A 16672-nucleotide genomic window follows, 5' to 3' on the forward strand; every position below is an offset into this window, starting at 1 on the left:
TAAATAAGGTACAAAATAGTTTAGGGTTTTCAGGCCAATTTATGTTCTTTTTCATCAAAGGGTCATTGAAAGCCAAAATGAATTGAAAATAAAAATGTTACCTTTCAGACTCCAGGGACATAAGTTTGGCAACATCATAACAAATGCGAGCATCCAGAACCAAACAGTTTTTCATATGCTTTCCTGGATATAAACACAAAGAGTTGAAAGTGTAAGAGACACAAAACTCCCATGAGGAGACAGGAAAACAGTTTTAACCTGGCACTGGAACACAGTGTTGACAGTCTTGTAGGAGCCAGGCTTCAGTATTGTCTGGCGCACACTGTACTTCACACGGGCCAAGAATGACTCACTTAGACAAGAAGAAACTGACCGACATGTAAAATGACCAGCCACTGTTTCTTTTTATGTGATGCATAAGGGTGAGTAAATCTAAAATCAATGGTACCAAAATAGTAGACTGGCACACAACAAATTGGTAGGCTTGCTTTCTAAATAATGACACAGCAGTCTCTGATATGAAGTGCACAACACTAAAGACTATTAAGTCAAAATTCTATCCATCCTAAAGTAATAGATCTGTGGGAGTCTAAAGGACTGATGACTCTTTTCCCGGTTGGCTTAAGAGGGACAGACTGCAATATGCTTTGAGACGTCTGTGAGTCTGCTTTGTGTTTGTTCTTTTCTTCCTCCTTTTCCTCGGTCTACACATCCTCATTTCTCTTTCTCAATTGTCAATTCTAGAAATCCTTGACTCAGAAGAAGTTAAAGACATGTATTGTCCCGCACATTCTTTAGCAGTAATGAGATTAGTTAAACTGAGTGGGTGGACACACTGAGCCTCTTGTAGCCACGTGACCACTTTAGGACCAATTAAAACAAAAAGTTTGTGATTGTATTACATGGGTCACATCTCAGAAACTAAGCTTGAATTTACTGTTGTGGACTGGGAAATCTTAAAGGGATAGTCCACCCAAAAATGAAAAATGATCTGTCATTAGTTACTCTTCATTATGTAGTTCCAAAATGGAATGGGTTACTTATCCAGAACACAAAAGGAGATCCAACAATGCTTCAGCAGACAACACTGACTTGGATTAGACATTTATCAAAATATTTCTTGGTATTTCTACATGGGAAAGCGAGTCATGCATGTGCATAAATACACACCTCACCCTCAAAGCTGATGGGAGGTACATCCTAATTAACACTGTGACATAAATTTAGTATTTTCACTGAGAACTTACTCGAAATGCTGCTTTTATTTGACTCTCTTCTGCATATTTTGTGATCCCGTTAATGAATAAAGTGCGTTTCACCTGTGAATGGAGACAATTTGGAGACATTAGAGTTTATTTATTATCCTTTATTCTATAATATTGATTAATGCTCTATGTTAAACCCCACTAACAGAGCAATATTATATATATTTATAACAGAGCAACACTAAACTGTGGACCTTAGTCAGGAAAGACATATTTCATTTGATATGGAACAACGTCACCATCACCCACTCTTCATTTTTTTTTTTAAGTTAAATATCCTGTTTCACTCAAAAATATGCTAGATTATGCAAGTAAAGTGGGTTGCAAGTGGGATGTTTACTCTGATTAAGGTCCATAGCGGGAAAATGAAAATATTTTGAGTAATTGTGAATTTGGGTTCAAGTCAAAATCTAAAAATAAATTAATGTTCCTGGTTCGATACAAACGTTGGTTACTGTAAGGCACTTATAGCCTAGGTAAAATTTTCAAATGTGCTTAACTATGATTATTTTATGTGGTAAAGGACATTGTCAAATATGTTGTAGATAGGAACTTGTATTGAACCCAGAACATTTCTCTCTCTGCTCACCAAGTCATCCTCCTTGTAGTGCATCTTTGATGTGTGTCTCCTCATGCTGTACACAGTCAGTAACAGATATAAGAAGGCAAATGTAGTGTGCAGCCATAGCAGATTATTACTGAAAGAGAGCAAAAACAAAGAGATGATTTATTCATCAACAGTCATTCAAGACTTATTTCATAGTGTAACATTACCCGGCCTTACCCAGATTTTAAGTTGGCTATTGTAGTTCGCCCAAAAACTGTAGGCATTATTTTCTGGAGAAACAGAAGATAAGAAGTGGGTCATAGGGAGTCTTTAGTCATATAAACTCGAATGGCTGCGTTCAGATGAGTAATCCTACATAACTCGTTCTCAAATTTTTTCTGACTCACCTAACAGGTCTCCTGAGAAGTTGACGGGCAGGACGATGCCCACGGAGAGCACACCTACCACTACCAACAGACCAATGATGTGCCGCTGGAATGAGAGGTAGTGCACAGAATCCTCACCGCACTTCTCCCTGATCTCGTCATCTCTGGAAGTGTGAGAGAGGTATGTCAGTGTAACAGTAACTTTTTTTTAGCCAGGTGTCTTAAACTTAAAATATGGGTAAATACTTGCTTTGGATTAACATTTACTATCATCATCACTTCAAAAAAGAAAAAAAAAACTGAATAATTTTTAAAATGTTCTATTCTAATCTATGTTTAGTTCTGCAAAAAAAAAAAAAAAATTATATATTATTTCAATTATTTATTAATTTTATTTCATTAAACAAACACAACATTCAGTTCACAATATAAACAGTATAAGTGAAATGGTTGATAAAAATAATCTGATTACAGTGGGTAACATTGAATAAAGTATAATATAATATAATTAACTTTTAGCTTTAATCTTCTTATATAACAACTGAAATAATCTTTCTGGTGTTAAGGAATGGTAGTATCTATCCTACTTCCTTCTAATTTGAAAAGGACCCTGGGAACTGCTGACATGTAAATGTGGTTAAAGTGTTAATACAGTTGTTTTAGCACAGTTGGAATAGTCTTCATTTCAGTAGTTACAGTATGTTCATAAAGCAAATGCAGAAAGGACTCACTTTATCCTGAAGATGGCGGTTAGCCAGGAACACAAGCCCTATAACAGAGTCAAAGAATAGAACATCATATTCAGTGCACGCTAACTGTTGTCTGTCAGTCACTTCAACATCGAAGGTGATGATAAACAGAGCAATGTTGCAGAGCGATGTTGCTTGGGCACTTTCCTATTGAGAATGGCAAACAAATTTCTATCAGGATAATTCCGATCGGTTGTGGGCCCTGTGTCTCTCCTGGTTGCCCGCTGATGGCCACATTTCTCAAGAAGTTGCCCTGTGCATCATCATCTTCAGAGACATTGACAGTCTCTAATGCAGTTTTTTGGAGTTGTTAGAGGCAGCATGGGTGCATGTGACACCAGTTTACACAAGTGCAGTTTTTCCAGATCACAGCAGGGCAGGGAGAGGCAAACAAATGGCTGTCAAAAGGCATGTGTGCTTTTAGAAAATGCACAGGTGTGAACAGAGTTATAGTAGATGAAAAGAAATACTTCCTGCGTGCGCTTTTCAGATTGTGTGAATAGGAGCGTGAAAGAGCAAATACATGAGCAAGGAAGACAAAGGGTATGTTCAGAATGGCAAACTTTTTTATAGCACCTTTAATACTTTTGTAGTGTGCATGTATACTGTGAACAATATGCACACTTTTTTCTATATGGACAGAAACCCGGATGATGAAATGCGCTCAAGTTCATCTTCTATTTAGAGAATGATCTCTCCTTTAAAATCTCTCATGCCAGGGCTTGCTCTTGACTTATGTGCTGCTTTGACTTTCACATAAAGAGGATTGCAGATTGAGCCTTGATGCCCACTGCTGCATATTGAATGCTGTTTTACAAACATATATTAACAAAGTATGCTGTATACAGTGTATTCCATTCTGAACATAGTCATAGGCGTCCACATTAATGACCTTGCAAGCTACTTACATTGTCCCTTTGCTCAAAGTCGAGTGAGCTGGACACAGAGGTGAGACGCTCGTATCGGGAGTCAGCAGGCGTCTGCATGGCGGAGCCCACACTGAACACAGACACACATTATTAAACACGTGCCCTCAGAGCACAGCACTCAAGTGAACACACAAGTACAGTCACTTAATGGCATGCCACTTCATTCAGCAGTAATTGTAATAAGGATTATAGATTGATCTGTATGATCATGTTAAAGGTTTAGTTCATCCCAAAAAGCAATATGATCTTTCACTGAAAATCTTCCTCTTGGCTACAGATCTTTTTTCTCAAAATCTTCACAAATAAAAATACTTGTCTTGTCAAGTCAGTAAGGAGAGAAACGTGGTGTTATGCACCAGTGTTTTTTTAATGAATGAATACAAGTGAATAAGATTTGAGAACTAATACTTCCAGCAAATAACACACACACACACACAAAGTAGCAGTCCACATTTATTACTATGCATAGAAAAAAATAAATCAATCATGACACATATATATCTTGTGTGTTCCACAGAAGAAAGTCATATGGGTTTTGGAACAACACATGGCTTAGTAAATGACAAAATTTTAATTCTGGATGAACTAATCTTTTAATAACGGTTAACTTTATCTTAGCATCTTCACAGGGTCAATTTGATGCCAGCTTCTTAATAAGTGATGGGCACTGCTAGGCCCTCCAAGCTCAAATTACTCCAGCTACATCAGGCCATATCAAGGCTAACATGTCAGGCATGCAGCAATAAGTGACTGTGCAAACAACTCAAACACAAGAGTTAGCGTTAGCAGTCGAGAGACAATGCACACAAACTGTTCACAAAGAGACTACAGTAAACCTAGAAAGGAGAAGAACATGCAAAGAGAGGAGCATACATTTAGAGTTGATTAGAAACCAGAGTGTGTTAAACGGAGAAAGACTCATCAAGAACTGGGTAGAGATTAAACTTTAACAACTCTATTTGATGATACAGTGGCCTCCAAATGCCACACTTAATATGAACCTACAGTGCATTAGGTGACAAAATATCAACTGCATTTAGCTTAAAAGTGTGGGTGTGCTGTTTTTTTGTTTTTAAATTAAATTGACAAATGCAATTTAGTTCAACATACATGCAAGTATGCCTTAAATATAAAAATATATTTTTGAGGCCAGTATGCGTGTCATTCTCTAGCTATAATATTCACAAACAATTGGACGGATTCTATAGGGCCACTTCTACAGGGCACTTGGAGTAAGTATCATCCCTATCCATTTATCCATTGACAAATCACAGGCATCCATCAAAACTAGGTCTTCCAGTTACACAGGGGTTTTCTATGCCACCACGGGATGTTTTACCTCTCCCTGTAAGCCTCTTCCCTGTGGGACTTATAGGGTGCTAAGACCCTAGCCAGAAAGTGCACGCTTTAATGAACAAAAATATATTATTTAATGATGAAGAGTGTCGTTTTTGCAATGTTACAATAACTCTGTCAAATTCCAGTTTTACATGGAGAAAAATATAAGTAAACCATGTGAAGTCACATTGGCACTTGTAAAACATTCCTCTGTTTGTTGGAGCAGTCCGACTTGTGCTGTGAGTTTGGGACAGGACTATCTTGTTTATTTCAACAATGGAAGATGGTGATGAGAAAATGTGGGAGAGATTAGGAAATCTGTTTGGAAACATTTGTACAATTTTGTTTGGTGCAGAAAATACACAATTCACCTTTAAAAGACACCAATTCATAAGAAACACAATTATATTGATTAGTTCAGGTAAATTTCATTAGTATCTTGAGAAACCCTCAACCAGTGGACTCTTTGAAGGAAGTCATTAAAAAAAGGACAATAGAAGGAAGTAAAAAGAGTTAGAAACAGTACACAGTGAACAAATTCAACCAAAAGTCCCCCGAAAGAGCACACAACAGAAGAAATGCCAGAGGGTAAATTCAAAAAGCAGACACAAGGCGTCCTTGGAAGAGAGAGCTGAAGTTTAAAAACAACACATACTATTCCTCCTGATCGTCCAGACGTTGATACTGTGGATTCTGCCTACGGCTGAGGGAAAACAAACACTAAAGTTCATGCTTGACAGAAATCTGTCAAAATATGAGATCACTCATTTGTAATGCAATGACACTAGTAATTTTTCATATATATATTATATATGTATATATACTAGTAATATATTATAAATATAAACTAGTATTGTCAGCTTGACCTGTTTGTAAGCAAGATTAATCTGTGACTCAAGGAAACAGTTCTAAATGTTTTAGGGACAAAAACATGAAAAATACCTCGGGACAAATGGTGCGAGTGCAGCAATTAACCTTTGAATTATTCACTAAAAAAGTAATGCACTGCCAAGTTGTAACAGGCACTTGGCTTCATGATCAGACTTTTCACTCTTAAACTTTTATGACATTTAAATAGAGAACTGGGAAGTCATAATGTACATGTTGTTATTCAGGGAAGTGTTTAAGGAAGTAAATGTTCAAAACAGATCAGTGAATGTTGGATGGGTACACACAAAACATTCATCACATTTAAGGGTGGACACCTCCTCAAATAATCCTTAAAAAATGACTAGATAACACCCAAGACTTGTTCTTAAAATACAGTGAGTGGATCTGACTCCCAGCTGAATCATGTTTTTTTTTAAATAGATGTGCTAGCCTGCAACCTGGAAAACAGGTTTTGACATCTGCATAGTGACTGTAGGATCTGGCAGGACACAGAATTATGATTGAGATGCCCGGAATATAATCAGATCCCCCTTAAACATAATCTCTTGTGCACTTACATGCTGGTCAAACCAGTTTCTAAATCAAAGGATACGAGTTTGATTGAAAGGCAGGGTCATATTACTTATCAAATAAGACTGGCTGACCTTTTGGAAAGGTAGAAGCTTTAGATCTGTACAACAAATCCATTAGCTAAACCCATTATGCAGCTGCTGAGATCACGAAGTGTTGAATGCAAGAAACACTGCTGCAGGATGCATTTTCTCTTTTCTTTTGCCAAATCAGAGGTCTTGTCCAAATCATGACTGATGGATTAAGTGTCCAGCTGTAAATATACAGCCTGACAGTTTCACAAAATGTTACTCAGTGCAGGAAAGATGAGTGTTTGTTTGGGGTTATATTGGGGCCAAGAGCATGCTGTGATAATTCAGCCAGCTGAGGCCGCAGTATGAAACGCTGGAAATATTGCCCTAATGGTGCAGTTGTGTTTTACAGTTTTAAGAAAATGACAGTTTTCAGTATTACGGTACTGCAAATTAGAATTTTTGCTCATTGCGGTAATTAGAATAACAACAGAACAGGCCTACGTGCAAAACGGTAAATACATTTTTGTTTAAAGTTGTATATTAGAGAAAGCTACTATTAATTTTTACCTGTCAGCATCAGAGACCAATGCAAGACGGCCATAATCAAATGCCACCTTCCTCAAGAAAGAGAACACACATAGCAGCACCTGGAGACACAGAACATACACATTACACATTCAATTTCACATCTCATTCCACACATGTATTGAAATGCACAACACTGCAAATATGTGAGAAATAGCACATGCAAATTAAGCACAATTATGAAACATTCCTACAGTGCTAAAACTTAGAACTGCAGGAAAACAAACATTTATTTTTCTGAGGCCCAAAATAATCACAAATATGTGCATTGTGGATCATAAAGGCCTGCAGAATTTCACGGAAAGTTCTGCTGACGTCCACTGAATTTGATACTGTTTTATGCATCCTCAGCCACGTGTTTATTAACACTTACAATATGCATTTAGGAGATGCTTTTATTCAAAGTGACTTAAAATAGATTAGCATAAGTGAATTGTCACAGAAGCAGCAATATTCTCAGTATACAATGCCACGTTTATAAGACTGCTTGGTTGGGAAATAAACTAGAGCAGTTGAGAAATGTAGAGAAGTGAAAGAAAATTATTTTCTTTTTGTTTTTTTATTTGCAAGTGCATTGGTTTAGGGTTATAGATTGGTTAAGTGCCGGCAGAAAATGTGTGTCTTTAACCGCACCATTCAGTGTTTGTTTACATTTTAAAGTCAACATGGAAACAGCTTTCACAACCCATTTGAATTGTGAAAAGTGTGTTCCATACCAGAATAGACTTGTGTTTATCCTTATGATGTTGGATGTCCTATTAAAAAGTACATTACCTACAAGAGTAACCTAAACAACTATTTTACAATGGGTTAACATTCAACAACAAGCCTAAATCATGCATTAAACAAAGAACAGGTATTGAAAAAGTAAAGATGATAAAGACTGATTGCATGTTGACTTTGAATGACAAACTCATGGCAAATGAACAACAACTGAAAATGTTAAGCCTGTGATGCACACCAAGAAGCACATGAAGTCAAGGGCAAGTACGGTGGGCACTCCTCCAAAGGGCAGGCCCTGGAGCACGGTGCTGCGGATCCGGGCCGAATAGCAGAAGTCCTTGGAGCCATTGGAGTTGGAGCAGTTGTCAGTGCCTGTGCAGACCTCAGCTTCACCGGTCGCAGCCATCACGAGCAAAGCTAAGACAATCAGCATCCTCAGTACTGCTGCATGCTGAAACTCCACCTGTTTGAAGATAAGATGTAGAGGGTGATAATGTGCATTTAAAAACATTTTTTTAGGGGTATACTAGCATACAGATGACTCAAAGCTCTAATATTGATCACATGGGGTCTGTATGTGCAGCAAAAATAAAATTAGCCCACTTTCATTGTAGGAGTCTGTCATTTTGCTTACCATCTTTTGCGTTTTACAGAAGAAAGTTATAGAAATTCGTAACAACATGACGGAGAGTAAATGATGGCCGAATGGTAATTTTAAGGTGAACTACTACTGTACTTTAAGAAATGGCATAGACAGTTTAGATTCAGTAGAGAACTGCTTAGCTGAACTAGCATATTTAAAAATCAAAAGACTACATTTAAAAGGAAACAATGAATCTGGCTCATTCTTTCTTCTAAAAAGTAAGGAGAACGGTTTAGGAAATAATCAGACAGGAAAGACCAGTCTTGGTAACCTGTTAGAGAATGCAGAGAAAACACATCAACACCCATCAGCAGCCACAGCTTAATATCATAAATCAGCCTGGTGTCTAAAGGCATGACTTAGCAAATTATGAAACCGCATGAAAGCTTTGTTGAGAGTAACTGAAAACAGATCTCTACATTAAAACATCTGTGGAACTCCAAGACTGTGCATGTTGTGCTCTGGCATGCTGCTGCTGAGACACATCTATATTCCTCCTACAGTGAGATAAGCCACGAAACTGCTTGACAAATGGACAAGCAGAGGTCAGTCAGTCGTTTCAAGCTGACTCTCTGAAACAAAATGTGCCAACTGTACCAAGTTCTTCCTGAGGGAGCAGTGTAAACTTCCCAGCCAATACTGTCTAAAGGGATACTCAACCCCAAAATGAAAATTTTATCATTAATCACTTACCCCCATGTCGTTCCAAATGTGTAAAAGCTTCGTCATCTCATCTTCAGAACATAATTTAAGATATTTTGGACGTGACCGTCCCACAGCCTGCCAAGTAAATTACACTGTCAAGTAGGCGATGTCTACAAGCTTGGCAGTGAAACATCGATATGGATGTTGAAATCAGTGGCGGCGGTTGGGGTTAATACTACAGAACCACTGATCTATAATAGAGATTATGTTATGAAGGGAATACTTTGTGTACACAAAGAAAACAAAAATAATTACTTTTTTTTAGGGCCGGGACTTTAACGCGTTAATTGAGATTAATTAATTACACAAAAAATAACGCGTTAACTAAGATTAATTAATTACAGAAAAAAAAAATCCTGCATTTTTAATAACTTATTTTTGCACCGCGGAACGTTTCTCACTGGATTTGTTTCGGCGGACCGATTATACTGGAGCACCAACTAGCGTTCGCTTCTCATATCACTGCAGCACATCGAGCCCCAAGTATCACCTCAACGCAAAACATATAGCAGTTAGCGTGGACTTTACACTTTATGTTGAACTATATATTATTTTGTTGGTGCAACAGTTTATGTTGAACACTTTATTGTTTTGGCCAAGGTTATTGAGAGTTGGACTTAGTATGTTATGGCCTCTGAAGCAACAGAGAGATGTTTTCTAATAGTCAGTGTTTCCAATGTTCTGAATTTAATTGACAGTATTGTGTTTTACTTAAAAAACTCTTTACAGAAGGTTCCAACACCTATAAGTTTCCTGAATTTCTGAAATGTACTATTTCTAAATTGTTTCTAAATATGCTATTGCTACACTTCATGGCAAAAATTGCACTAGTCTGCTAGGCTTGGTTGAACAAAAATAAACAATATTTTGTTGCTTAAGCTTATGTATTCAGTCATTATTCAATGGTATACTATAAATCCATGTGAAAAAAAAATTACTTCTCACTGTTCTCAGGTCAAATATTTATATGCGATTAAAATGCGATTAATTTCGATTAATTAATTACAAAGCCTCTAATTAATTAGATTAATTTTTTTAATCGAGTCCCGGCCCTACTTTTTTTAAACAATTCGTCTCCTCTTATGTCTCTCTGCATCACCGTAGTGCCATTATGGAGAATATCCTCTGGTTAATGACAAAATTTTCATTTTGGAGTGGAATAACCCTTTAAAGAATAGTTCACAGATGGAAAAAAAAGAGAGAAAGAAATGTGTTCTTTCATCTGTGATACAAAAAAGGAAGAAATTTTGATGTCTGCAATGGTTTTCCCTTTTTTCCAGTCTAAAGAGCCCCATAAAAGCATTATTAAAGTAGTTAACTGAAATAAGTAGTAAAAAATTAAAGTTAACTGAAATTAAATACAGAATAAAAAAATACATATTTTAGCTAGCTAAAACAAAAAAACTGAACTAAAGCTGAAATAAACTATAAAACTATACAGACATGTGCAATCAAATTAAATGGGGTTAATTTGAACTGATGTTTGTTTTCATTGCCATGGTAAATGAGGTTGACCAAATATTACGGTTTAATCTGCTTGTCATTTGTAGCTACATTTGCTAATATATTGCACAAAGAATGTAATGCAACATACACATAAAAGGGCTGTGCGGTGTGGATTCATGTCTGAACCAAGGTTATGTGAACAGTGACAGCAGGACTCTGACTTTTCCAATGGAAAATAAATACAGCACGTAAGAGTGGTGGGGACAGAAAGTCACATGCTGGGTTTCGTAACAAACCCAAGTCCTGTGCCAAACCAGCTGAAGGTGGAGTCAGCCATAAGCATCATCTTTGACATCATTTCACAAGCACCAATTCCTGCTTGGTGAAATACTATATCACCCTGCTAAGAAATTTCCACGATTCAGGGAATTTTGACAAACAAATAGCGCCAAAATAGGCCTGTTCACACAAATGACAATAACTCTAAAGTTTTAATAATGGTTCTAATTCTTGTACAGTATATAACTTTAATGATTCTGACAATGAATGAACATCTTGCTTTCATAAGCATTTCAAATTAACAACAAAACTGCATTGTGCATTTATAATAAACAGAACAATATTGTGCTTTGGTTTGGATTGTAATATAGTTATATTTTTAGTGTGAATGGGCATCTGAAACGAAGGCTTTAATAAAGTCCCCATGGGAAGGGGTTTGTGCAAACTTCTGCAACTGCTCCTGGCACATTTTATCACGAAACAGAATCAAACAGCCAGAATCTCAAATTAGATTAACGAGATTCAGCCATGTTAAAAGAATTGATAAAAGAAATCACAAAATGCATTGCCTTTGGCAGCTGTCAAACAATTCATACTTTCTTGCCTGTAGACATCAGAATAGGGTCTCTAGGAGGCTTTGGGACAGATGGCTGGGACATCCACCCCGCTGCTGTTCTTCTGAACTCAATGCTAACGCAGAGTCATGAAAACAAACAGCGCATGACAGAAAATGTTACAAGCTTGTGACAGCCAAGCTCTAATAAAAGCATCAGGTTGCAAATGATCCATATTATAGAGACCCATTCACAGAGAGCCCTTCTTTATTTATGCTCAATTAGGTCTGCTGCCACATGGACAGATCTTGTGATTTCCTGGCATTGCGTATTCAAAACACATAGTGGTGAACAGCGGTCCATCTGAATCTGACAGTCAATGGTTTGAAAAAGGCCTCATGTTGAATGCATCCTGAGCTCTGAAAGACCGTTGCTCTTTCACCTGTTTTTTGAGATGAGAGAACTGATTCTGAACATCAATTCCCGTAACATGCTGACACTCGTTACGTTCTGAGCTGAACTGAAACTTCTGACCTCAACAAGGCTACAAACCTCTGCTGATTTGTTTGTTATATTCAATTATTTATCTAGCACATGATGTTGCTTTCATAGTATTGATTAAACAAATGAACTTTCTTGAAATGGAGAGATGAAAAGAAGATTCCGATGTAACTTTTCTCCAGTGCTGCTGTTGCTGAAACTCCTGATCTATAGCACAGCCTCACTGACCTCATTTGTGCCATTATCATTAGACTCGGCTCTGCTAAACTCACATGATCTTTAACAGTAGTTACGTTGTCTCTGAAAGTTTATCATCTTAGGACAACGGTATTGATCTATACACGTTAACAAAACCTGCAGCATTTACTAATATCAGGGTTGGGCAAAACAGAGAAATTTAAAAAAACTGGTTCCTATTCAAGTCATGAGTCTGAATTTGAATCAAATTGGCCACAAATCACATAATGCTGGAATTTACCATTAAAATAATTTCAACTGAATTGTAGAATAAATTGTATCAACATAGTTCTCTAAAATAAGTTCAACACTTTCAAATTTCATTTTCAAATATAATGCAAATTTTCAAATATTATTCAAATGTCAAATTTCACAATATTTATCTTAAATTAAATATAATGAACAAGTTAAATACAAATTAAATAGACATTTCAAACTGAAATGCATCAACATTAATAATCACACTGATCATGCGTTTCTGGATACGTGTACAGTATACAGGTGCTGGTCATATAATTAGAATATAATTAACAAGTTGATTTTTTCCCTAATTCCATACAAAACTTGTATATTATATTCATTCATTACGCACAGACTGATATATTTCAAATGTTTATTTCTTTTAATTTTGATGATTATAACTGACAACTAAAGAACATCCCAAATTCAGTAGTGGCTTTTTGAACGGAATTATTGAAATAAATCAACTTTTTGATGATATTCTAATTATATGACCAGCACCTACTGTTTGAGTGATGCATTCTGAAACTATACATACAGAAATGATATTAATTAATTTGAATTTTTTTTTTTCTGCATCCAGTATCATGGTGTCATGTAATTCTGATTGGTGCACAACCATTAATAATACTTTAGCCTTGCTACTTTTTAAATGGAGAGTTACATCATGGGAGCGAGTGTTCTTGGATCAGTTTGAACAACTGCTATTGCCTGTAAAAACCTAAAAAACAAACCAACAAACAAGTCATTCCTACACTCAAGACACTATCATTCTGCTTACAAATATGTCATCTTCATGCCCCGTTGGACTACACTTCAGAGTTTAGCCTTCATGAGAAGGACAGACAAATCAAATGCTGTGAATAGGAATGTGTCGTTCTGGTAATCAGTTTTTTCTGTGGTTGTTGGCCTCAAGGTGAAAGGAAACTGGCGATCATTAACCACATTACAAGAGTGAAGTAATACTGACACCATTTCATAACAGCAGAGCTGTAAATAACATATTATGACATAATGTCCAAGGTCAACATGATATCAGTTCATAAACATTAGCAGTGGTCTTAAAGTAGAATTGGTTTCAGTGGACTGTGTAATACAAGTACAATTATTCCCTTTGCTTTTTTTCTGCTACTGAATTTTATTAAATGTATCTACTTGATCCAGTGCTAAACACTTTATTTTAAACTTGTGAGTCATATTCATTTTCATTTACCTTTATGTCTAAGCATCAAAGGTGAAGTGTTAAATGTTTTATAAGATGACTTGTTATTTTTCAATAACAAAAACTGCACATTTAGCAGTAATTTATTTCCCTTTAGTAACAGTATCTTACATCTCTGTTAGTACAAGGTTTTTACCATGACATTTTACAGTCTTTTACTGCTAAAATTACAATCATTCATGCTTCCGAAATGTAGTGAATTCAAAGCTAACATGAATAAGTGTTAATTTTGAGTCAGTAAATGGAGCATAGTCAGTCTTTCACCCCGGGCTCTCGAGATCAGTAACTGCCATTGACTATTAATAAAGCCAACTAAAGCCTAAGGCTCACATGGAGGCAGTACATCTGAATCTTGTTTGCTATACCATGCAAACTGTACATTCTCGTCAGAGATGACCGGATGTGAAGTGAGTCCCAGAAGCAGTCGTTGTCTTGCTGAGTAAAGGCCCGTTCACACACAACATCGTTATAGCTGTGGTTCGGACTCTGTTATTCTTTAATATTGACAACGATTTTAGGACATATATCTTTAGAGTTATCTTAATAATTATCATCCTTGGTGTGAACAGGCCTTCAGACCTATTTTAAAGGAGCTTTGTAAGATCTGACATTCTCCTCAGTTTCATAAACTCCAGCCAAGCTCAAAGGGGAAACTGGATTCTGACTCCAAAGGCCTTTATCTTTTTGAAATGTGCTGAAACTGTTTTAAATCTGTATCAAATTTCTAGAAGCCATTATTGAGCTCAGACATCAATGAGCTCAATATATTGATTTTCATTGCACTAAGCTGTGCCAGAGGCCAAACGCTAGGATCATAGAGCTGCAGCAGAAAACTGAAATGAAGTGATTTGCCACAGGATAAACAAACCTGGCAGATTTCAGCTTTGGTAAAGTTTGAACATATCACAAAGTCTGGAATACCAATAAAAAACGTATTTAACCCAAGACACTCATACAACATGTAGATGGCTACAGGTTACAAGTGGTTTCTTCTCAAACATGAAAGCTGCCATAGATTAAAAAGTCAAAGTAACTAATTAGTATGTAAAACACAATAAACAACACAACAGTGTCCATCATATAACTACATAAAATCATGCTTACTTGATTTCTTTTCATTGACAACTTGGTCACTTAGAAATTGCTTGTACTGTAAAATTATCAAATATTAAAAAAAGAAAAAGAAAAAAAAGGCAAGTAACATTTAATTAAACATGTCATTTTTAAGTAGAAAGACTGAAATCATTTTGTCTTGTGATCCATACACTGATAATCTTTAATCATTTTACTTACAACTTATATATATTACAGAGTAGACCTGGGGTTTTCCATTTCATAGATGCCATGAATAATTACTTTATCTTAAAATCTAAAATGAACCTATATACTGTATGTTTATATATAAAGACCCAATGATACTGTGAAAAATTAAAATGATAAATTTGTGTCAGATATTACTAAGAAAATATTTAGTTTATATTACTCAAATTATTCTACCCGATAAAATAGTGCTATGCTGTTAGATCTATTATTTATTAAAACAAATATATTTGATTTCCTGATTTATTTAGTTGATTTTAATGATTTTTTTTTCTTGCAGACCCCAATTTGAAACCCCTGCTTTAAACAGTTTAATGCAGTTTCATATTCGCAGACAATACATAAAAAATTCTAGAAGCTCAAATTCAACATAACAGAACATTAAGTAACATTTGATTTAGATGCCTTCATAAAACTCGAGTGACTTTATAGTCGGATGGATCAGAATATGTCACTAGAGTCCACCATAATCTGTCATGATTCTGGTGAGGATTGACACTAATCGACAGATTAGCTGTGCCACATATCACCTCAAGTACATCGAGCTCAATAATAACCACAGCAGATACCATCAACATTTACTAGACTTTTAGAAAAACAGCTGTAACGTTAAGGTGAGGCTAATCGACATCAAAATAACCGTGCAAGCTAACGTACACACTGGCTGTGAGATATTCGTTATATATTTTCATTATTAAAGATATACAACAGGTAATTATGTACTGATATATATGAAAATATTTATGAATAAAGTTAAATTCTTAGTTGGTTAACGTTACGGCTAATGCGCTCTAGCCGAACTGTTAGCCATTCAGGGTAACGTTAGGTGGATCTCAATTGTTTAACATTTGTATAAGTTCTTGTACTAAAACTAGTCCAACACAATGATCAGACTAACAACGCTTAAATTAGTTAGTTTAGATGTTACAAGTTAAGATAACTCACCTGGCCGCAGTGGTCAAAGCCAAAGTAGCTTTCGGCTAGCTACTTCTGTAATACCCAAATAACCGTAACAGTCTCAGAACTCCAGGTTAATATTTCCTCAAAACGGTTTAATAGTGTTGGGAAAAACAAAATGCAGAGGATTAGTCCATCATTCAGTTAGTGTCTCATCTGTACGACACTGATACTCAACAAGCCCTAGCATGGCTGTGATGTGTCGGGCCGGTGTATGTACGAGCGGTTGATAGGCAACACACGAACAGTGTCTCAGATGGGGCGTCGTCCAAGATCGGCCCTCTCCGTGTTCTTTCGGTCACACTCGGCTCCGCTTTCGAATTATGTGGCGCACGTTCGCTTGGTGTTCGGTTTTAGTCGGATTGTCTCGGAATTGTTCGGTCACATTCGTTCTTTTAAACGACTTTGCCACATGGTGGTGGTTGTTGCGCACTAATATAGCTAAAATTGGCTGCAATCTATTGTTAAAGTTGTGAATACAGGAGGATATCTTACGTATCTTTTCACAGCTATTATTAATTTAAAGTACTTTACTGGGATTATTTTGTTTACATATATTATTGGCAAAGTA

General features: G+C 36.3%; 1 protein-coding gene and 1 long non-coding RNA gene across 2 annotated transcripts; both read right to left on the bottom strand.

Annotated features, from left to right (window-relative positions):
- Positions 1–1260: 1260 nt before the first annotated feature.
- On the bottom strand, positions 1261–2085 carry LOC113112378 (uncharacterized). The gene is made up of 3 exons (XR_003293425.1): positions 2050–2085; positions 1855–1963; positions 1261–1319 (listed from the first exon to the last, which is right to left on the bottom strand). It is a non-coding gene; the product is annotated as an uncharacterized LOC113112378 (long non-coding RNA).
- Positions 2086–2088: 3 nt separating this feature from the next.
- Positions 2089–16351, bottom strand: LOC113112377 (CSC1-like protein 2; the record flags this gene model as incomplete). Its single annotated transcript, XM_026277920.1, has 8 exons — positions 16090–16351; positions 8236–8460; positions 7257–7336; positions 5870–5917; positions 3856–3946; positions 2930–2967; positions 2220–2362; positions 2089–2102 (listed from the first exon to the last, which is right to left on the bottom strand). Coding segments are annotated over exons 2-8 (609 nt in total), but the record flags the coding sequence as incomplete, so codon positions are not given.
- Between the last annotated feature and the right edge of the window lie 321 nt (positions 16352–16672).

The sequence above is a fragment of the Carassius auratus genome, chromosome 13 (genome assembly GCF_003368295.1).
Source record: "Carassius auratus strain Wakin chromosome 13, ASM336829v1, whole genome shotgun sequence".
Taxonomy (NCBI): domain Eukaryota; kingdom Metazoa; phylum Chordata; class Actinopteri; order Cypriniformes; family Cyprinidae; genus Carassius; species Carassius auratus.